Consider the following 23,944-nt stretch of genomic DNA (forward strand, 5'->3'; position numbering starts at 1 on the left):
GTGTTGCAGTGGGGATCCGGCCATGCGGCTGGAGAAATAAACATCTCTGAAAATCAAGTGCAGTGAATTGCCTTGAGAGATGGAAAAGGAACTCAGATCTCGACTTCCAAATTTGTACCTTGTGTGAATCTCTGTACTGCTTTCTTTTTTTACTCACAGTTTTGTTAACTACTCTAAGAACCATCCAGCCTTTAGTCTGAATTCAGTTTTCCTGCATTTCTATCAGAGTTGATGGTCCTTCTATTTTTAGAGAATTCACTGAAAGTTGAAACAACAGACTAACTATGGCACTAGTCTTTATTGTCTTTGTGGAATAATTTTCCTCATGTTCTTTTAAATGCATGAGTAGATTTTTCTGACCTTCAACATGAAGGTGCTGCAAAAATAAGAAGCTTGTGCCCTTTTAATTCCTTTTTCTTTTTTTTTCATTTAATAGATAGAGATCTTAAAGTTTAGAAGATTCTCCCTAACCTAAGCTCCCTCCAGCCTAGAAGAACACAAATACTGGAAATATGAAATCTGAGTCTTTTTTTGTCCAGAAGGGCCAGAGGAATAACAGGATGAAAACTGACTTCTAGTCGTACTAGTCTTCATTCAGCAAAGGAAGCTCTGAGTTTTTCTTAGATTCCCTGTTCTTTGGATGCTGTTGCTCATCTGAATTAATATTATCAAAAGCAAGAATCGGTAATACATGTCAGATGAGCCTCCATTAAGATCCCCTCTCAAAATGGAATTTAAATGCTTTCTAGTTTTTAGCAGTGCTATCACACCTCTCCAGGAGGTCCACATGCATCTAATGTCAAAACAGCAGGGGTTATATGTGCTGGAAGTGTAGTATTATTAAACTTGTGGAGCCAGCCCCTTATACAGTTAATGAATAATGAATCTGACAGATTCTTGAAGGATTGATGTCAGAGAGCTCTAGAACAAGGAGTGTTTGGGGTAAGAGCAGTGGCAACATGGACTAGGAAGAAAAAACATCTAGATCTTCCAAGGAGGTTGCAGAATTGCTGTCCTTGTTTCTTTGTGAAGAGAATGATAAATGTGTTGTGTAGTTAGTTAGTTACTGACTGAGGATAGAGAAGAGTGGACTTTCATAGCAGAATATGCACCTTGACTGAAATGCTTAATAGATTATTTTTCTGAATTTCCCCTTGCCTGGTATATAGTTGTGTCTGTGAAGATCTCTGCTGTTGATCAAAAAAAGTGATTGTTCAAAAACATCAGTAACAGGGCTGTTGCCTTTTTGTTCTTCCCTTCTGGCATATTCATTATATTTACTCCAGCCCTTATTTTTTTCCAGGGACATTCACACAACCACAGGGAAAATCAAAAGAGCTGTATTACAGTTCACCCCAGCCAGCTGGACATATGTCCGCTGGTTTGACCCAAAGTCTTCATTTCAGAGAGTGGCTGGAATCTACCTTTTCATGATCATTTGGCAAGTAAGAAATATATTCCATGAAGTCAAAGCTGCCATCAGCTCACTTACTTGTTGGCTATGTTAGACTAAAAAATATTCTAATGCAATGTATGTCTGTTATTGAAATACACAGTTAAATGAATTGATAATGTAGAATTGGTCACGGTGCTTTCACGGGAGTTTCGTGGTAGTTCAGGAGTGTAATTACAGAGTCTGTGGAAAAAGCCAAATGTTGCTATATTGGCATTTTGCATTTGACGCAGATTTAAAAACTTCTAGACAGTGGGGGTTTGGGATGGTGATTTATTTTGATTTTGTTGTGTTGATTTGGGGGGGTTTGTTTGGTTCTTGTGGGGGGTGTTTTTTTGTTTGTTTGGCCTTGGTTTTTTTGGATTATTTCTTTCCTTTCCCATTGACTGTTGAATGGATCAGTGATACTCAGAATATTGTCATCAATCCAGCAAGACTATAATATGTCACAAATGCTTTGATAACTTTAAACTAAAACTTTTGTGATTTTTTAAAAATTTCTTAATTTAGTTTTTTAAAGGAAAACCATAAATATAGTTTATGGAGGTTTTTAATTTTTAATATATGATCTCTTCTGCTTTTCTCCCAAAGTTGCCTTGGTCATTCATATCTGATTTAGGATATGCAAGTTATCAGAAGACCTCTGCAGTGTGCATTAATGTCTGGTCCCTTAATGAGTTTCTGGAAAGAGGGAAAATACTTTCATAGAGGTGTCTAGGGGAGAATTTTTTGTTTTACTAGTATATTACTTGCTTGTCCTAGAGCAGGAATTACTCTTTCAATGTTCAATCTAACCAGCAGGACTATTGTAGAATATAAATAGATTTTTTTCTATGTTTTAGTTTCCATATTAATCTTTGCATATTTTCTGTACTAACTCATTAGGAGTTATATAAGTTGAACACTATTAACCAGCTTTGTTTTTTTTTTTTAATCTAGCTAACTGAGTTGAACACATTCTTTTTGAAACATATCTTTGTGTTCCAAGCAAGCCACCCTTTAAGCTGGGGGAGAATTCTCTTCATAGGAATCATTACGGCACCCACTGTAAGGTAATTTTTTGCTTTGGTGGTTTTTTTTCAGTTTAAAGTGACTTAACTTCTAGATATCCAAGAACTACATATCATTTGTGAATAAGTATGGCACATTTCACGAAAGGCATGCTTTTGCCACCAGCAAAAAAAAAAAGCAATCATCTCTTTTCAATAAAATATATTTCCTGACAAATAAACTGATGAGGTAAAATGTGCATAAACAACTGTGTTGCCATAGGGGTGCAGAACCAGTCTGCTCCTTCTCCTGTTTGTGTAGCATCTCCCTGTTTTGTGAGTTAGCTGCATATGTTATCCTCGAGGGCTGCATATGAAAGTATTCAAGTTAATGAGTCAGGTGCTCCCAAAAATGTAGATGAGGAAAAGTAGAGCTGTTGGTTTTTCTAACAGCTCCTTATTCTGTTTGTCTACAGGAAATACTAGCATGTTGTAAGAAAAGATCAAGCAGTAACTTATTGTAAGAACAGAACAGTATATATGCAGGGTTAACAGCTGTATAGGAATATGGATCTGCTTTTGGTCACGTGTGGGATTTTACCTTGTTAGCAAAGTCCCTTAATTTTCTTTTTTTTCCCCATTACATAGTTGGAGGTAGACGGAATGCACACAGATCTGAAGTTAGAAGCAGAGAATTCCCCATTCATGTAAAAAGCGATGTTACCTTGGACAGCTAAATGGCAGCCACTAATTGGTTTATTCCTGAGATACTGTTGTTAGTGTCTTAAGTTATGTGCAGTGATTTCACACTATTAATTAAATCACACTGTGATTTATTTTCATATACATTTATTTTCAATCACACCCTGTGAGCTCTAGTATAGGTGGACTTCTAAGGTTTTTTTTTTCTTTGTAGCACTTGCACACCTATAGAAGTCTTTATTTTTGGCCATCCTTGTATTGTTGGAGTAATAACACTTGTCTTCCCCATCTGTCAGTGGAAATCAGAAACTGAGAACAAGAACTTTGATTCCATTTCTTTGGAATTCCACTCTCTAAATTCTTAAATGTCTGGAGCATAGAGAACAGAGCAGAATGGTTTCCATATTGTTTTCAAAATAGTGAAAAATTCTACTGTTCTTGAGAGAAAAATATGTCAGTGGTTAGACCATTCAAACAGGATATGGAATAGCCATATTCTTTCAAGATTCAAACCCACATTTCTCAAGAAAATGCAGTTGTTAATAAATAAAAGACAAACTGTGGAAAAAAATTAGGGATGCTCTTAATTCTTTTGAAGCTGTTGCAGTTTGCCTGTAAGAATTGGAGATTCAGTGGAGAGGCAGGAGACAAATGTTGCTAGCCTACTAGTTTGGGTACTTTCCCAGTCTTTGCTCTCAGGATTGTTTTCTGTGTTGTCTCAAGCTATTTGATATATGTGATAATCTGTCCTGCTAGAATTGAAACCATCTGGTAGACATCCAGAATGATTGCATTTGAATTTAACCATCAGCACTTCATTTTCACTATAGATATGTCTGTAACACAAAGTTGCTTTCTAAATGTAAATATTCTGGGGACTTTCAACTTCACTGAATAATTTTCTTGCTTCCCTTCTCAGGCAATATTATGCTTACCTCACAGACACACAGTGCAAGAGGGTGGGAACTCAGTGCTGGGTGTTCGGGTAAGTGTTCTTGCTGCACTTCTGAAGCACTTGGACAAATGTTAAGTATGGGTCCAGCACAGGAACAGGCAGTTCCCATGAAGCCAGTCTTTGTCTTGGTTTGGTTTTGCAAGTTCAGAGGAAAGGAAAATTCTGAATTTAGAGGTAGATCATGGGAAGTGGTGGAATGAGTAAGGACAGCAGAAGGAAGAACTAGGAACTGCTGGATAAAGCTAGGCTCCTTCAAAGTAGCATTGGCCTTTCTGCCCATATTCTCAGTCAGGTGAGAAGGACAAATCTTCTGCCTCTGCTTGATTTGCAAAGGCAAAGCTTGCCTTTGCTTCATTGTTGTGAGAATAATGTTTCCCTGTCTGCCAAGGTGGGCATTGCTGCTGTTAGCAGCATCACAGCAGAGGACAGTGAAACAAACCACAGTTATCCAATATTTCTGAGTGTACTATGAGCCATGGTGACCTTGGCTGCAATCTCTTTGTCTCTTAGAGGACACCTTTAAATGAAAAGTTTGCGTGGTTGCTTCTGAAAAATGGTTAAGGATTACAGAACCCATCATCCTTGGCTGAAAGCTCTCACTGAACACGTTAATGTCATGTGTGTCAATAAATAGATACCCAAATATGTCTGTATGATCACCTAACAAGAACTGCAATAGAACATCCACCCACAGTCTGATCTAATAGTGGGAAGTGTGTGTGGAATAACTGTTCTCCTTCCTACTGCTTACTTCTGTAATCTGCTAGAAAAAACAGAGCATCACTAGGAGTTCCTGTTGATTGCTGAAAAAGAGGAAATTTTCCAGTAATTTTAACTATCTAGAAGATAATTTCTGAAGCAATTAAAAGAAGTAGATAGAATATTCATATCTGTGGTAACCAAGACAGTTCTAAAGGCAAAAATGGAATTTTTAACAGCCTAACTATGGGTATAATTAAAATTAGTGCCTTTCATTTGTATGAAACTGTTTCCTTTCAACTTGACATATACTATTGCATCACTCTTGATAGATGCACAGTAAGTGATGTAAGGCATGAACAAGGCCAATGCAACAGCCCTGCTGAAATTGCACTATTTTCATTAAGATGAAGCCTTTCAAAAAGGAATATGTTAGGATATTACAAGACCATTTTGACTGAATAAAAACTTAGCATATTTAGTTCTATGGAGTACTCTCATCACCCTTCAGTAGGACACTAACACCTTTCACTGTTAGCATGCTTCCTTCTCTTGATTTACCACTTCATAAACTGTAATAGCTGCCCTATTGTAAAATGTGCTTAACCCAAGTATTCTTGACAGGAATAACAGAAAGAATGTATAAGTGCAGGGCAAACAGCTGTATTTTTTTTTGAGTCCTTATTGAAAATAGGCTATTGTTTTGTTTATACCTTTGAGTATATCATAACCCTATGACACATTTGTTACCTGATGGTGGTCTTTCTCTTCCTGCTCCTGTAGTTGGTTTAATTATTTTTTGCTCTGCAGCTGGATCAGTTAGAATAATGTAAAACCAAGAAAGAAAAATAGTTGGTGACCCAGGAGAGTAATACTGCTCTCAATTTTTTGCTAATATGCATCTCATTAATTTGTATATTGGTCAATTGGGTGTTAACTTCCACAGTTTTAAGTTTTGGCCCCACTCATCATGCTGCAAGTCACATTAAATAGTACAGGGAAAGCTGTCATTTATTACTTGTAGCAGGACCATCTCTGCAATACCAGTGGTTTATTCAGGCACACATCTTTCCTCCCCCTTTCATGGGGGAAACTGAGTCTTCTCTGAGAGGCAGTAGAGCCATTTTTGTGAACTGGTTATGGAGAATGCTGCTAGGGAATGTGTCCTGCGGTGTCAAGCTTGGAAGACTGGAACACTTGACCTGATGTTAAGTGTGTCTGCATGTAGGTGAGGAGGAGTTTTCATGCATTGCTCAGATGTACAACCCTAAAGTCTCTACTGAAGAAGCTAAAAGTATTACACTTCAATAGTGTTTTTCATTATTTGCTTCAGATTGAGATGTCAAATTGAGATGAGTCAGTTTTCTACACTTTTACTGCTCATTTTCAGTGTCACGTTTCTACATTTGTGTTGTTAAATGTACGGAGCTTTCTCTTCAGGACCTATACAAACTAAATTTATTTCCATGGCAGATGATAGAAACTTTGGATTCATAAACAAGTGGTGGACAAGCCTTCATAGCTTTGAACCTGAAAAGATGTAAACACCTGGTAGCAGGGAGAGAGATGAAGATACTTTTTTTGATTCTTTTGATGTTAGAGAGGAAAGTAAAAACTGGATTTTTTCCTCTCACATTTCTACCCAAATCCTCTGAGTTTACAGATAAACCAGAGCAAATGCATGGATTCTCAGGGAATTTGAAATGTTGTTTCATATGAATTTTCTCATATGTGAAAATATGGGAAATACATATGAAGCAAACAAGTAGACAATTTAGAATTGTAGTAAATTTATATCTAGTTGAGAAATAAACAAAGCATAGTTCTAGTTCATCCAACAAGGGAGTCTGTTGGATGTTCAGCATGGAAAAGAAATTTGTATCTGGTGAGAGCTGAAGCACACTGGTAGGCACAAAGATTCTCTGCTATTGGCACACTCTCCTTCTTTTTCCCTGGAGCCCCATGGAACAGTGAACTGCCAGTCAATCACTTTTTGTGTGCTGTTTATGCTGAAAAAAGTATAGAAAGGAAAGACATTTTTCAAAGAATTTCAGTTAATGGTGATGTCAGGGAGGTGTGTGCTCACTAGAGGGTAGTGCTTGTTCAGAGTTGACAGTCTGGGGTCTGAGTTGTGAACATGTGAGTTAAATCCTTAGTGTTTTTAATCACTCTCCCCCCTGCTTTCATTTACCCACAGGGTAATTGCCTTCCTCGAAGCTATTGTGTGCATAAAGTTTGGACAAGATCTTTTTTCCAAAACACAAATACTGTATGTTGTGTTTTGGCTTCTCTGTGTGGTAAGTGAGATTTCTCATGTGAAACATAAAGCATGACAAAAGCATTGAGAGCATCTAAATAGCTTCCTCTCTGGAACATTGGCAGCAGGGGATCATTGTGGGGGAATGCTGGTAAAGAGCTTTGTGCATGTCCTAGGAAAAGCAAATGCTAGATTGCTTAGAACTCACTTTGAAGGGAGTAGAATAACTCTTTTTCTCATTTCTTGACATAGCAGATTACTGGTGCTTAACAATGAAACAAACACTAGTTATAGGGTGCTTTATCTTTATGAGAGATGATGTCAGTTCAGTTGAGGCTAACTTTGGTGGAGCTTGCTGTAGTGCCTGCTGGAAATGAACAGGAGTTAATGGATAGTGTTAATAAGCAATGCATATTGTGCCACACTCAAGTCTAACAGCTACATAAACAGCCCTCATTTATCAAGCAAATCATTCTAACTAAGCCTGCAACTTTCTGTACTTGTGTGATTACTGCAAATGCAGCATGAAATGCCCATTTTATAACAGTAAATGGACATTTCTCCTGCCAGACTTGTACCTCTGATGCCAAACACATTTTTCATGGTCAGTGAAAAATAAGGCATTTATAATGGGCTGACAGATAAATACTTCTCCCTTCTAATTGGGAACACAGTTTGAACAGGTGATGGGGAGTCAGAATTTATTGTTCTCTTGTTTAGCATGATGATTTTATTCCTGAAACTTCAGAGGAGAAAAGTATTGAATTGCTTCTCAAATCAGAGCACCACAAAACCAAGTACATAATGTAGCCTGAAGCATGGGGCAGGGAGAAGGAGAATTCGATTTTCTCCCATACTGGTTGTTCCTGATAATATACCTACAAGTGCCTACCAACTGCCTTTGTATGAGGACTGTGCAGAGTGTGGACAGAAATCCTGCTGGTAGTGTTTCCTGTGGGTGATCTGGATGTATTTTCCTGCTCCCATTGAGAATTGTTCTCCATACCCCATGGTGGCAGGATCTATGTGTAGCTTGAAGTTGATGCATGAGTATTACTCATCCTGACAGAAGATGCAGGGAGAAACAGAGCATGAAAGTCTAAATGCAGTGTCTCCAGTGACTCTGAGGCCTTGAATCAGCAAGGAATTTGGAAAAAGTTTTACAGATTTTTTTGTTGTTTTTGTTCTTCTTCTTCTCCTTCCTTGTTTAGGCCTTCACGACTTTCCTGTGTTTATATGGTATGGTTTGGTATGCAGAGTACTACGGCTACCGAGAAAAGGTACCTATACAAATGAAACCTGGTTTTGTTTTATTCCGGAATTAAAACTCCAAAGCCTTAGGTATTGGAATTCTTTACCAGAGCTAGCATAAATGCGGATAAGGGGGGATGGTCTGGAGTGTAACTGAAGTCAATAGAAAGAACTCTGAATTCAGCAGGCCTTGGACAGATCCCAAATTACACTGTGGTTTCTAAAGAATGCTGTCCTCTTAGTTACTCAAAATGAGGCTGTAATTTTAGCAAAGCGTTCAAGGATGAATGGTTAGCTAATGTTCCCATTGTACAGGTGGAATGCTAGGGGAATATTAAGAATACTTGGTTACACAACAGATCACATGGCAAGTGGTGAGTTCTTATTGTGTCATCTATGTGGTGCCTTCTGACTAGGAAGGGAAAAGTCCCAAGTACTGTCTGAATGTTTTGTGAGGACTTCTGCCACAGTTTATAAGTCCAGTTGCAAATGGGAGGAGTACTGATGACAAGAACTACCAACATCCCAATGACATGTGTCCTTGTTTTTGCAGACCTTATCAGAAAGTGAAGACAGTCCATACAGTCCAGATGCTTCCTGGCTTCATTCTAAATTCAGCAGAGGTATTGGTACTTCTGTAGTTATATTCCTGAAATGATATCATTAAGGCTCAGCACTAGAAAACGAGGCTTGAGAAACTTACCTAGTTTCAGCTGGTCTTGTTTTAACATCTCTGCAGGAGCAATGCAGATAAATCATCTGCAAAGCTTTTTTGCTTCACTGCCTTTTTAAAATTCTGATTCTTGGAAATGTATTTATTTTTTAATGTATCAACTGATTTTTTCTCCTGTTCCTCCAGGCCATTATTGTAGGTGTAGGTGCATTTCATAACTGTTGCGGACAGGTTTTCTCTCTGAACCTTGCATGTTTGATTTGAAACACATGAATGTGAACTGTACTTTTATTTGTTGTTGTTAAGAAATAGTCAGCAATGTGCCCTGGAGCGGGTGTTCTTACTGACAGTTACCTTGTCAGTGCAGTGCTATGATCATAAGCTGCTTTCTCTGCACTAAGCAAAGGCAGCTTCTTTCTGACTACTTTTCCCTACACTAGAGGTCAGTTATCTCTCTCCTCCACTGGCTTTTTCGGGTGGTCTTGCTTATTGAACAAATATCAGAAATTCACACATGGAAGTTATCTGTCAGAGTTTATGTTCCAGGTATTTGTATAGTTAAAAATATTTCCTATTTATCATCTACTTGAAAAGCACCTACAGCAGATCTTCTTTATATTTCATACATGATTTTTCTGGATGTTTAGTCTCAGTTTAGTAAATTTGTGGACTTTTATATTTTGGGGAAAAATCATTTGCACTCAGAATGTTTTTCCCATTTATGCATGCTGGAGAAATCTGACCAAAAAAACTCTTTCTCTGCAACTTCCTGTTACTTCATTAATTACAGGCTTCAGCTTCTTTCACATTTTGTTCTTGATTCCTTGTTTTGGTCCCCACTGTCTGTCTTTTTTTTCTCAGAATCAAACTTATGTTCTGTCATATGAAAGACTGAAATCTAGAAGTGTACTCTTGAAAGATCCTTAAAAGACCTTGCTTACATAGTTCTTAATTTCTGATAGTAGTACCTGCCACTAAGAAAGATGTGGAGGTTTAATTATTGATATGATTTAAAATGGAAGATGTTTCACCGCTATCCTCTGCTGTAGCAAACTTCTGATTTTTGGTGGGGGTGGAATTTTACAGGAGAATTGCTTTAAAAAAAATAGGCCACTAGATGGAGTACAAGTATCAACCAGTTTGTATTAGCCTGAAATAATCCATACTGTAAACATTGTAGCTCTAAAAAGCCTTACTGTCTTTCAGATAGCAGCTTGTCAATGTCAACTATATAAATATGTATATGTATTAAATAAATATTTATTTCTCAGCAGGTGCTGACAGTAGCCCACCAAAACATTCAGTCAATAGTGAAAGCCATTCATCTAGAAGGAGGAATCGACATTCCAAATCAAAAGTATCAAATGGAATTGGCAAGAAATAAGAATGGTATCTAAAGACATCCTACAGTGTGACCAGAGGTGACAAAGATGATCAGACCTGGCTCTGAATTACCAAATGGAAGACCAATTCTAAAATTAAAGTTTAAAAAAGGAAGTGTTGAAGAAAAGGATGATGAAGATGGAGCCACCAGTGTCATGCAGGTCATTGCCTGACAACACTTCCCATTCGCTGATGTAAATCTATTTTCTTCAGCATGTGGCACCAAAAGTTCATGAAGGGTATACTGGAAAAAAATGATATTTTGTCATAGCAGGTACTCCCTATTTTGTGTTCAGGTGTTGCAAGTTCATTTTTAATATCTTAGTTCAGGACTTATACCCAAAGGTTAGTAAACTGATAGTCAGTTGGCATAGTTGATTGAATTTTTTTGGGGTTGTTTTACTGTGTTAATTGTTTTCTAGAAGAGTATGCAACCCTTTGACTAAAAGCAGCTCTGCCTTTCTTTCTCAGTCTCACAACAAAACTTTTCCATACAACTGTTAGTAAGTATTTAAAAATTTCATATTGCTTGCTTTTCTTTAAAGGGTCTTTAGGCCTTGTGTCCGGGTTTTGCCAGGAAGGAGATGGGTCCAGGTTTCTTGTAAAGGATGTGAAATTGATCTTCAAACACAGGAGGTTTTTTTGTTCTACATTGTTGTCCTGCTTGATTCATGCACATTCAATTTTTTTTAATTTTTAAAATACATACATAAAAATGTGCTTCTTAGTACAGGGCCGTGCCTCCTGTCCTCAGAGACAGAGGCCATGTTATTTCATTGTTTTGCCTCTTCTATTGTAGTATGTTTTGCATTTTCAAATGTAAATATGTCATTTGTCATCTGTGCCACATTGTGTACAATATTTCTTCCTACTTCCTTCTATTTGCTTCCATCCCAGCTGGACCCAGAAATCCTATTGTCTTCAGACTGATATCAGGAACTGCTTTGAAGGCTCGCATGCCCTACTGAGCTTGGTGATAAGGCAGTTTTTTGCTGAAGCTGAGTTGCTTACTGTCTCCATAAACATAATTATTTGTGAAGATTTGCTGTAGTCTTTGGTGTCTGAGAGGCAGCATGATGTCACTGTGATATACCCCATTTTTTTGGTGTTTCCTGTCATGCATCAGATACTCAACAGCAAAGTCGCTCTTTCTTGCAGGTTTTTTTTTGAGAGGGGTGGTTTACTTTTTGTCTGGGTGTTCTTTTGAGTTTTTTTAATGTATTAACTGTGACATCCAGCAAATTGGATAATTCTCCAGCAGTGAATGTAATGATTAAGTCAAGAGGTAGGCAATCATGAGCAATCAGTTTCTGTATTAAGTTATCAAAATGTTTTAGTGCCAATTAAATTTTGGGACTCAAGGCATTCAGAGGGGTAGGTAGCTTAAGCAAGGATAAGTAATACCCATTAGTTACTTAGTCTTTATGAGAAAATGGGATTTCCTTTTTCTTTGAGTAATGTTACTGTGATTTGCCTCAGGCTAAGTACTAAAGAAAAAATGCAGCAGAGACTTTATACAAGTGTATGATACTGTAAATAGAAGAAAGTATCCTGTGTAATCCATCAATTCCTATGTGCCATAGATGATCAGTGTTTTCAATGCACTTAAGTGTTGCTGCTGAGCTCCTCAGAGGCCTTTAATTTCCTACCCTGCTTTTCAATCAAACATGGAGTGTACATCTTGGAAAGTAATGAAGTAGAAGCTGCTATATCATCATTGCTGCAGTGACATTTAATGTTTCATGAAAAAATATGTTAGGAAGACTTTTAGGCTCTCCTACAACTATTTGGTTTTCATTCATACTATAGCAATTCCATATACTGCCTTCGTACTTGTAATGTACTACATACTGCTGAATGTATTTGTGGATTTCTTTGGATACTGAGACTTGTTACTTTTTTTATTTCCTTGGTTAAAAACTCAGTCTGTGTAAGACTGAAGAATGGCATTGTAAATTTTCTATTGATTCAATACCAAAGCAAGAGGTTTGAAGTCTGATGGTTTAGGTATTTTAAGTACTGTGGTTTTTGAAGGTGAGAACCTATTACAGCTGGTGGTGGGGTCCGAGGCTGTGACCCAGGAAGAGGTGACCGGTCCGGGGAGATGGTCCCGAAAGGAATCGCCTTCCCGGGGTCCGGTGTCTTCCTCTCAGCTGCTGGCAGAGGAGCTCTTGCAGAAGCTGTCAGCTCTTTAGTGATATCAGCTCGTGATTTCAGCTCAGCTCTGCAGGGCAGCCTCTAGGCCAAACCAGACCGGAGAGAGAGACGAGAGGACCCGTATGGCTGGTTCCGCACGAAGGTAGCTTTATTGTGGGTCCCCTCCGGTGAAGGGAAGCCAGGGACGAGCTCTCCCCCCCTACAGAGGCGAACTGGTCTCCTTTTATAGGGATACAGGGGATCAGCAAGGGGACCAATGGATTACAGAGGGTCTGGGATAGACCAGTGGGTTACAGAATGATCTGCATAGGGTATCCCAAAGGATTGTGGGTCTACTTTTCCTCACCATGACTCCAAAGTCCTTTCCAGGGAGTCCTGCTGGGCGGTTGCGAAATCTCTTATCTCAGCAGACATCCCTCCAGGGCAGTGGCTGGGCATATCCCACAAGAACCTATTTTGTACATGCAAGGGGTATACACACCAACTATGTATACAAAGCTTACATGTGTAAACAGATGCTGAACTACAACATCTACCTGCCTGTGGGGACAAGCACACATTTTGTAAATGCAGACCTGGTGCTCACATTGCTGAACTGCACCCTAAAAATACTGGAAAGAGAAATATTGAAATGTCATCTTTTTGGAAGCTGACTTCTGTATACTAACACAACACCTTGGCCTTGAAAAAATGTTGTTTGACAACACCTTTAAATTATTTCCAATTAAGTATTTTTACTTTAAATTTTTTGTGTTTTGTTGGGTTTTTTTGGTTGTTGTGTGGTGTTTGGTTTGGCGGGGGTTGGGAGGGTGTTGGTTTGGGGGTTTTTTTGTTGTTTGTTTTGGAGGTTTGTTTTCTTGGGTTGGTTTATTTTGGTTTTTTTGGGGGGGTTTGTTGGGGTTTTTTCTTTTTTTCACATTAAGAGAGAGGTGGCTAGGGAGAAGGGAAACTTAAGTAAACTATTCACATGCTGCTTGAAAAAAGGCATTTTGTCTCCTCTATCAGCAGTTCTGGCTGGAATTCACATGTGTTCTCACAAGTCCTCCACTGACTGACAACTGTATTTTCAGCCCATCACTTTGGATGTGAGCTTTGCACTGAAAGGCGTTGGAAAGGTGCTTTTGATCACTGCTGTAAAATTAGTGATCTGAGTTTTGTCAATTACTGTGCTGTTGCTGAATTCTGTATGTGTGTAACACCTATAATGACAAATCACTGAGCTGTTAAACATCAAGCATCCATGTGTGAGTTCTGCTGCTTGAACAGTGTTTTGTAGCAGTCATGGATGCACCTGTTTTTAACTACTTGTTCTGTCACAGCCTCTTATTCCTACTTCCCTGCTTCTGATGTTCTTTTCTTTCTCTGCCCTCTAGTGATCTCCCGTGCTGCTATGGAGAGATCGGAATTGGCCCTCCAGAGGCTGTCCATCAATGTCAGTCATTGAAGGGAGGCTAATTCGAGGCAGCATGGTGTAAGCAGAGGGTAGTGGCAAGAACTTTAAGTAGTAGATTAAATAAAAAATGGGGAGTTTTAAAATACAGGTATACAATGAACCAGAGCTCATGTTGAATACTGAATTCCAGTATTAATGTTGCTGCATAGATCATACACCACATCTAATTAAATGTTTGGAGCGTGGTTTTGACCAATACTTTTGTTACTCTTCTGTGAAGATCATCACTTGATGTTCCAGCTGTTAAAACTTTAATTTTTTTTACTTTGTTATCACAAGAGGACACAGATGTTACCACATATTTAATAATTTTTGAATAGAATTGCTCTGTATTGATTGCAAAGTATTGTATTTTGCAATAATTGAGTAAATCAACCCATGTCACCCAGTGTGTGTTTGTCTGTACCTGTAAGGCATAGGAAATGATGACATACTGCCTTTAGAAGCTGTTATGTTTTATTCTAAGTAAATGAATTTTGAAAAATGCAGTGGTTCCTGAGCAGCCTACAGTGCACTCTAAGGTTTTGCTCTAATTTATTATTTTGGAGCAGCAGATCTGATAATGTGAACAGTTGCATTATCGCTTCTGAAGTTTTTCTAGTGTACAAGATAAGTTCTTGTCTTAACTGCTCTTTTTGGATTTTATTTACTATTGGATGGGAGAGCTGAGTTGCAAGATGGTCTCATGACAGACCTTCAAAGAAGAAATGAGGCCTTGTCTACAAGGACTATAGGACAGGCTGTCGTCAAGTAAACAGCCAGTATAAAGGTGCCACTGGCACTCTTTGCTTTGGCTTCCACTGCTGACAGTTCCCACAACAGCAGTTTCCAGTTTTGTTATACCTAGAACCTCTTGTGAGGTGTTGATTGTTCTTCAGAGCCAGATGTAAGATGTACAGTTTGTAAAGCAGCATGGCTTTCCTTTTCTTCCTCAGTTCATTCTCTGTATAGACATTGAATAACATGACTTTCTGATTTGCTGGGAAGGGCTTTTCTTCAACATGACTTCTCTTTTAGAATACTGGTTTACAGAGAGGCCATAAATTCTGAGGTTGTAGTTAAGTTAGGAATAGCCTAACTTAAGGACTTAAGCTCGTTCATGGTCTAGGAAGAACAGGTAAAAGTCAAGTGTTCAGTTTGTAAACCTCTTCTGAAGGGTGGGAGACTACCTGATTAAAAAATTTATGAGAGCGACCTCTCTCAGAACACTGCTTACTACCTTGGGGAGGGAGGAGTGTTTATCTTTTCATTCTTCATTAAAGCATTAAAAATACTGGGAAAAAAAATTGGAACAGTGGAATAAACTTTGTTTAAGAAGCAACACTTCAAAAATGTGCTCCTTTAGAAGCATGGAGCTCTACTACATTTGAAGGATCAATCTTTGTTTTATGTCTTCTTAGTTGTTGAGGGTGTAGCTTAATCAGCAGTGTCACATGGGCCTAGTGGCTTCATTTGTGCTCAGTCGCCCTCTGGCACAACTTGCACACTATTAAGCTCATATGATTCAGCACAGACTAGAAGCTGGAGCCAAAAGCTGGCATCATCATTGAAACAGGTGTTGGTGTGCCTACTTTGGTGTCTGAGTGCTCACATTCAGCTACATCCTGTTAACATAGGCATGGGCCTAAGCACTACTCTCCTGGGCCGCCTGTTCCCTCTGGTATATGCTGGAGCACTCTAAGGAACACACAGGTTTAACCAGAGGTTTCTGAGCTGATTTTAGTTCTTGTGTGCTCAAAACACCTCCTGCAGTACTCTGGCTCCCTTTGTCTGCAAGTGTGTTCTTCCTTCTTATCCACACCACAGTTTTGTTCTCTGGAGCCATGGCAGGCCCTGGTCCTAATTCAGCAACTTAAGGTAGTTCCCTAAAGGTGCAAGTTTCTCAGTTGAGTGGAAATGTGTTTTGGACAAACACCTTGCTCACATTACTCACTTTGCTTTAGCTTTAGTGTGTCTTGTCAGGAACTGGGCACATGCATATTACTGAAAGAAAGTAGGACTAGAAAAGCATAAGCTCTTCATACAGTGGCCTGAAAAGTACAAAGACAACCAGACTCCTGGCTTATGCCCAGCAGGGTATGTGGTCTGTTATCTTTATGCCTGCTCACTCATCTGTCAGTGCTATGGCTGCAGGTGCACCTCAGGTGCCTTCCCCTGTGCTGGTTTCATTTGTATGAGCCCCCCCAGAAGCCAGCTGGTAATCAGGCTCTGCTACTTCCAGCTTTTTTTGGACTAAGTGGTACACCTTTCAGACTTGTCAGCACAGCTTACCATTGACAGTGTGAAGATAGTAGGCTTTCAGGCTTGCTCGCAGTTATATTGTACCAATGAAGCCAGTAACCTCCCTGTACATGAGAGCTGTATGCATAAAGCATCAGGTTAGCTCTAGGAACCTGGTTTGGGCCTGGAGAAAGTACTTTTGTTTGTTTTGTTTGTTTCTGGAGGATTGCTTTTGGCAATATGCTATCCATCTGAAGAACATCACAAAGAGTAGATCCTGCACGAGTCTTCTGTTGTATGTTTGTCACCCCTGTGTTCACTTTGGACAGCTGCTCAAAATTTATCAAGTTCCTTCATACTCTGAGTCCAGGTCATGATTATCTCAAAAGACTTTGGAAATTTGGGGTATTAATTTTTATTTCCAGCTCCTTCCTGTGTCTTTAATTTGAACTGTATCTTCTGTTTCCATCATTTCTCAGTGAAAGACAAGAATTGGTCTCTCATGCTTGGATTTTGTTTCTCTCACAAAAGAGCAGCCTTGCCCTCAACAGTCTAAATTATATTATGGTAAGACCAAATGAGTTTTTACTTCAATGTGGGAAAAAAAAAAGCAAGTGTGGGAAAGAATGTAAATTATAAACATTGAATTCCTATAATCAGCAACAATGTAAGTGCCAGACTATACTAAGGATACACATGGGTTCAATTTTCATCGTTTTTGAGGATCTCAGTTTTCAGATGATCATGAAATAACTGGATAGCTTATTTAATATTTTTAGAGTAGGGGAATTTACAGCAGCAGCATTCCTATGGCTGTGATCCAAAGTATGTTCTGCAACTGCTGTGCCCTCCCGTTCAGTATTTTAGTGGTTCTTGCTCAAAAAAACATGCATAAAATACTTGTGTGTGTTTGTATATGTACATATAAATCTACAGATGAACTTCCTCATCAAAATGCTCAGAGCCTGGTTCAGTACAGTCTCTGTGACAATGACTACAGTATGCCTGAACATTTGGAAGCATCCAAGTCTTGTCTGTACCCCGGGAAGGTCCAGGAGGAGTAGGCATTAATCTCATTTGCAGCCCCTAGGTGATGCTGTAACACTGACACACAGAGAATGTGAACTGGATTTTCAAATGTTGCTTCTAAATTTGGGCTACTGGCTTCAGCCACCCTGGCTCGGTTTTAAAGATTTCATCACTCCCGTTGACTTTAATTACAAGTGCCATGCGCACAGTCCTGCAAAGTGCCAGTGTTGTCAAACTTGCTACAGAATAACCAAAGCAAAATAAAATCAAATTAGTAGCTTTGAGAAGACTTTTAATTAAAGTGTTAAAGATAGCTCTAGTCTTTGGAGAGCAAGAGCAATAGACTTCTGTTCTGGTTTCCACCATACACAGACTACCAATTTCTTGTCTGAGTACCTTCCCGATTTGAAGGGAGCACTACTTTCTCCAGAGGATCTTTGGGATGAAGTTCTGGGCAGGGTTCTTCTGGCTTTCCTCCTGTTTCCACTGGCCTTTGTGTAGGGCATTGGCTGGGATAGGATGACTGCTGTTTGAAAAGGTGGTTTGGTTTTTGCTCCCAGGAACTTGGCTGAACCCAGGGCATGCTCTCCAGTGCTACCCATTCCCTTGAGTTTGTGTCTGTAGCCATGAAGTTGTGAGTTTATCTCCTTTCAGATGAGCCTGTCCCTCATCCCCACCAATCTCTTTGGGACAAGGAAGCCACTGGGTGCAGATTGTTACTGCTTCATGTATTTATGTGGCTCAGAGTTTTGGATGGCTCAGAGTATATATCAGCAAGTATTCAGAACTTCATACCATCTGCAAAGAATTCCCATTTTTCCATTAAGTGCCATTTTTTCTAAAGATTTGGAAAATCCTTCTGGTCTCAAACCTCAACAAGGCACCCAACTTGTACCAATTACTACGACTTCTATCTGTTAATGTTAAGATGGCTATTGGGGGGGAAAATCATTTAACTTTTATATGGTCAGCTGGAAGACGAAATTGCAGCCCTCATTCCTTGCAGCAGGAAACAGTGTCCTTATTCTTCTCAGTCTGGTTCTGCATAGGGGGCAGCCACTAATACAAGTAAACCTGTATTGGTTTTGTTGTAGCCTGACTCCAGTACGTAATGGAGAGGAAAAAGAATGCAGTGACAAATATTGCTAAGAGATATGTATTTCCATTAATCAAATAAATAACCTGGAAGAAAACCAAGACCTTTTATTACATTAGCTGAGACATTTAGCGTTGCATTTTTTCTTATTTATGTGCTGTAAGGGCTGTAGGTGATGCAAAATGATGCTTATAACTTTTTAAATATTACTATTTCTGCCCTTTTGCTGACTTTGCCATATTTGGCTCCCAAATCCACATCTATGCATTCCATGTACCCACACTTAAAATGCATCTGGAATACCGGGACAGAAGTTGGGTGTGGAGAAACCAGATAGAGCTGAATTGCAGTTTCCTGGTGACATGTTCTCTAAACATCCCAAAATATTTCTCAGGGTGAAATGTTCCACTTGGTGACTTCAGGTTTCAGCAGTACACACTGTTCATTCAGCTCCAGTGCTTCTCACGGGATGGTAACATGATTACCAGTAATGATCTTTCATGCTGTAGAGTTTTTTTCTCATACCAGTTCCATGTTGAAGAAATTTCTTTGAAACAATGCATAGGACATTGCAAACCTGATGGGGGGAGTGGCCAGTAAGTTCACATTAAAGAACAGAAATGGGGACAAAGGGTAAGTCACTTGTCTGCATTTCCCCAGGAAGCTGAAGACAAAGAGAAGAGTAAAATCCCAGACCTTTGGGTTCCATGCTGTTACCTGAAAATTACCATGGGACTTCCTGAAAAAAGGGCTTCTGTAGTAAATCCAAGAATGTTATCCATGTCTCTTAGTCCTTAAAAATGAAAATACAATGCAAGATGGAATAGGAGCAAGGTGAAACCCCCTCCATTCTTGTATTGTGATCTTCATTTCATTTTGTTTCACTGGCTTACTTTGCTTTACCTGCCTTTTCCAGTGAGCTTTCATGACCAATACCTTGGCTGTTGATGTAAAATTAGGGTTTGCAAAAGGTGGATCAACACACATAGGACAAAGTAGGTCTTGCATACAAACTGGGAGAACTCATTGAGAATAGTCCTGTGGAGGAGGACTTAGGGGTTCTGGTGGATTAAAAACTGGACATGACCCAGCAGTGTGTGCTTGCAGCCCAGAAAGCCAGTTGTGTCCTGGGCTGCATCCAAAGCAGTGTGGCCAGCAGGGCAAGGGAGGGGATTCTGCCCATCTAGTCTGCTCTGGTGAGACCCCACCTGGAGTGCGGTGTACAGTTCTTGGTTGGACATCTCCAGAGAAACCTGTTTGCTGTGGGTTTTTTGCCCAGGCATGCAATGCCTTCGTGCATGAAGAAACTGTAATTTGTAAAAGTGGATGGTTTGGTAAAGCCCTACCACTGACACCAGGACTATAAGGCCCTCTTGGTTTTGGTTTTGCATTTATTGTAATTGCTGAGTGGACTGATCCTCTTTGCATCAGGGTGTTTTCACTGTTTTGTTATAGCAAGAATTAAAGAGATGATGACCCAAGTGTCTTTGTACCAGGTTAAAAATTTCAATTTCTTCTTTTTAAATACTGTTCTTGAACCTGTTCAGACCCTGGTGTTTGTTTCCACCAGCCATGCTCTTCTGCCTTGACACATCAGAGATCTTTCATTAAGGACTAATTACTTTTTGATTGATAAGAGGATAACAGCCATTTTAAAGTGAAAAGAAAAAGGAACTAAAATAAAGCATTGGTTTCTGAGCTGGGTTCCTGGCTCATCTCTGTCATTCCACCTAATGTGGTCCTACAAGTCTTCAGCTTTCAGTGGGTGATAGATGTGTCCTGGCAGTCAGCCTCTCCCAGCATCAGGATGGGATGCTTGGATTCATCTCCACTTAAGACAATTGACAGAAGAGCCTTAATTAGGTGCAGAGTCCCCATAGCCTTCCTTGCCAGTCAAGAATATTCCATAGGCACCTTCAAAGAGCAAGGGAGGTTGTAGATGATTTAATCATCCTCTGGAGTTGTAGGTGGCCTCCGAAGGAGCCTCCACTGCTGTGAGCAGACATGCAGCTATACCAACCTTCACACTGCATCACCTCCTGCAAGCACCCAAATTACCAGGGATGAGTCCAGGCACGTGCTCCCTTTGCTCCATTGATTTGAGGCATCCATCTCTTTTGCCCATTGGTCCTCACAGCATGATGCTGTTTTCCAAATGCAGGAATAATGTACTTCAGCAATGGATAATTCCACCTGATGAGATGGGAATTACGTGCCACCCCTCTTCCCAATGGTGCTGATACTCTGAGCCCATTGCAGCATAAAAAGGAAACTAAGGGTTCCATGCTGGCATGACATTCACCTGCTTTCTTACAGGACCTGCTAAATTTGAGGCTGGATTCCTACTAGTGTGATAAGTAATATTCAGCATGGCAAAATATAAGAAACAAACATTTCTTTCTTTCTGCTTTCAACTCTCCCAAGCTGTAACTCATCTTCTCCAGCTTCCTTCAGCTGTTAGAAGAGGGTTAAACAACCTCACTAGGAAGCACAGAACTTTATCATAGCTAAAGAGGATTAATGCATGCATAATCCCCTTACAAAGCCACTTGCCTTCCAACTCCAGTGTGTAAAAATAAAAAAGGATTGGATCAATGTTATTTTTCTTATATCTAATTCCAGAACAATAGAGCACATTAAGTAATTAAAATGTTCACCTGTAAGGCGCTTAAAAGCAAGGCTGCTGGCAGATGTATAATTAGCTCCAGTTAGCTGCTTGCTTGTTTGCTTCCATTAATTTACCCAGAGTGGGTTCTTTGGGCTTGGAGCTTTATTTAGAAAGCTAAAAAATTTATTTAGAAAAATATTTATTATTGCATGAAGTAGTGCAGTGGATAGGCAGGGACAAAAGACCAAAAACCAGAAATTAGATAATTTACTGAGCCAACACACATGCTAATATAGGATATTTCAGGTCCTCCTTTTTATGCCATCTTCAGTTTCTGGTAATTTATCTTTTGTCAGAACTACAGTTCTTAATAGGTTGGGTAAAGTCACCCCAAACATTACTAATTTTCTTGTGTTGTCTTTCTTCTGCAGAGGACCCAGTCTGTTCTGTCTGTCTCTGCACATGACATACAAAACAGTGGGCTTTCAACTTTCTTAAAAGGAAGGATGACTTAGAAAGGGGCAGAGCTGTGCATTCCCAGACCATGAAAGCCTTCTGAAAGCAAGGAAAATATCAGGACTACTATCTGTAACATTTTCATGGATGCATGTGAAGGGGTGAAGAGCAGGATTTTTGCCTGGTTTCCCATGCCACCTCTGCCAGACCCCTGACTGCCCAAAAGCCAGGGGCTGTGGGTTGACAGACAACAGCAGGACGGACAGACAGACACCTGAGTGGATGGAAAGGGAGAGGAGAGAATGGCAGGCTGCAGTTAACAGCTCCCTTGCCATGAGCATCACTGCCCATGGGTCAGGATGAGTCATTTTGCATGGTTTTTATAGTGTTTGAGAAAATCTGGCAGCACCGGGAAAACAAACCTTGGGAATGATTTGCATTTATTTATTGTTTGTCTGTGTGAAGGGGTGACTCTGCAGAAGAGCCCACAAAGAGTGTGATCTGGGTAAGACATATGGGAAGCTGGAAGATAATGACTGACACCAGGGAGGAGGGGGAAATATTATTATACTGATGTTGTGTGAGCACCGTAGAGGAAGTCAGTCTTTAAAGTGTGAAACCTCCAGCACTGGAAAAGATAAGCAGAGCCTGCAGAAATCAATTTGTGGGATCTGTTTCTCTTGCTGAGCTGCCTTTGAAGACTGGGGGGCTGTTTTGCTTTCAGTACCCCCAGGGAAGTTTTCCCTCCTTTCTAGTCTTGCCATTGATCTGAGCTACACTCCCAGATCTGTAGGTGTCTGTACTCCTGTGGCAGCCCATGATAAAGCCAGTGGTTTTTTGAGCAATGAAAATGATTGTACCTCACCTCCCTGTAGGTCTTGAGTTCAATGGCCACAGGAGACTGAGCCTGTCAGCAAATGAGCCCTTCATGGCTTCTGCTTTCTTAGTGAAGTGTTGGTTTCATGGCTCCTGACAAGTGCATCTCGATATAAAAATCATGTGTGCAAGTTCACTGTTCCCCCTCCCTTTTTCTTTTTCTTGTGAAAAACTGTTCTTTGCTTTCCTGTATTTCCTCTCTTGTGTAGGGATCAAGGACTAAATCAGTGCCTGCCAGCTCCCCTGCTGAGTCCAGGGCTCCACCTTCCCTCTAGGGACTGCATGTACTTTAATGGTTGATGTTCAAGTGGCCTTGGACAGACTAAAACTCTGGAGAAGCTCCTCCATCACAAAATCATAGAATATTCTGAGTTGGAAGTGACCCACAAGGATCATCAGGTCCAACTCTTAGGTGAATCACAGCCTTTCCAGCGGTCAGCAAGCTGGAACCAGATGTGGACAGCTGCTGATCTAGGACAAGGCCACCAACGCTGGGGGACTTGTACCAAAGGTGGATCCATCCATCCATCCATCCATCCATCCATCCATGTGCATTCTGAGGCCAAGTTACTCGGGTCACCTATTTACACGCACAGCTTACTAGCTTTGATTCAAAGAATGAACTAGAAGATGTACTGTCCTGAAGACGTTCTCTTTCAAACCTGTTTCTCCCTGCGGGGTGGCAAGGGAAGTTGCTTAATGCAAGGTTGTCATCTGGTGCCTGTGACACTTGACTGATATCACAGCTCAATGTCTCCAGCAACATCGGACCTACGAGCTCCACAGGGATGACTGCATCAGCTCCCCCAGCCTACAGCCACACAAGCGCCTTTCCTTGTAGAGCAGCTGCTGCCTTCCTGAGCGGGCCCAGCCAGAGCGGGGGAGACAGCCATGCCCAGAAAGCTTGGGACCTCCTGTCCTGCGCTGCTCCGGAGCTTGCACACCCCCAGCACTGCAGGATGTCACAGCCTAGCTGCTGCTCCTGCTCTCAGCTGGCAGCCAGGCACATGTACAAAGCCTTGAAACTCAACACAGGCAACATGCAGAGGGGTGGAAAGAGGACAAATTCCAGATATATTGTTTTCCCCTTCTTTTCTATCCCTGAATCTTTCCTCTGGCAGCCTGTGTTTGACTGATAGTGAATCCACATCAGCTAATCACAGTGTATCCTGAGTATCTCCAGCTGTTCCTCGACAAATGGTGAAGAAAGTGGCGGAGCTTGAACCTCATCAAAGAGACCCTGTGGTCTCCCCTGGGCTTCCCCGTGACACACTCAGCCACTGTCACATGCAGACATCCTCTCTCCAGCCTGGCACACACAGCTCCACAGCAGCAGTGGGGAGTCCTACCAGGGAGCCCCAAATCAGGCTTGGGTTATTCTCCAGGCCTGATGGGAGGCTGCAGGAGTGAAACAGGGTCTTGTTGACCAAGCAGCAGAGCCAGCTACCTCACGGGTGGGTAGAGGTGCTGTGAGTGCTAGAGCAGGCCAAGAAACCAGCCAGCTCTATCAGAAACGCCTATGGCAACAGCTGGGTCAGAGCAGGAACTTGAAGCCACACCTCCAGATGAGAAACTATAGACCCTGAGAGATTGACTTGGAAATGGGACAAAAGGTAGCAATTGTGTTTGTTTGCCTTGCCCTCTGACTTCACCCTTCGTGTTTCAGATGGGTCACCCTGACCTCATT

The 23,944-nt window shown here is 40.5% G+C and overlaps 1 protein-coding gene across 2 annotated transcripts in view; it reads left to right on the forward strand.

The window, feature by feature from the left end:
• PTDSS1 (phosphatidylserine synthase 1) overlaps positions 1-12,355 on the forward strand; it is a 28,325-nt gene extending 15,970 nt beyond the window's left edge. The window contains exons 7-13 of one of the 2 annotated variants that reach the window (XM_048286912.1): positions 1,304-1,445; positions 2,393-2,505; positions 4,064-4,129; positions 6,996-7,095; positions 8,267-8,335; positions 8,860-8,929; positions 10,251-12,355. In XM_048286912.1, the coding sequence (XP_048142869.1) occupies positions 1,304-1,445; positions 2,393-2,505; positions 4,064-4,129; positions 6,996-7,095; positions 8,267-8,335; positions 8,860-8,929; positions 10,251-10,363 (673 nt within the window). In that variant the 3' untranslated portion in view covers positions 10,364-12,355. The remainder of the gene's footprint in view (positions 1-1,303; positions 1,446-2,392; positions 2,506-4,063; positions 4,130-6,995; positions 7,096-8,266; positions 8,336-8,859; positions 8,930-10,250) is intronic. The other variant, XM_048286913.1, reaches the window with a different exon arrangement.
• The last annotated feature ends 11,589 nt before the right edge of the window (positions 12,356-23,944 follow it).

This window comes from Corvus hawaiiensis, chromosome 26 (assembly GCF_020740725.1).
Source record: "Corvus hawaiiensis isolate bCorHaw1 chromosome 26, bCorHaw1.pri.cur, whole genome shotgun sequence".
In the NCBI taxonomy this organism is placed as follows: Eukaryota; Metazoa; Chordata; class Aves; order Passeriformes; family Corvidae; genus Corvus; species Corvus hawaiiensis.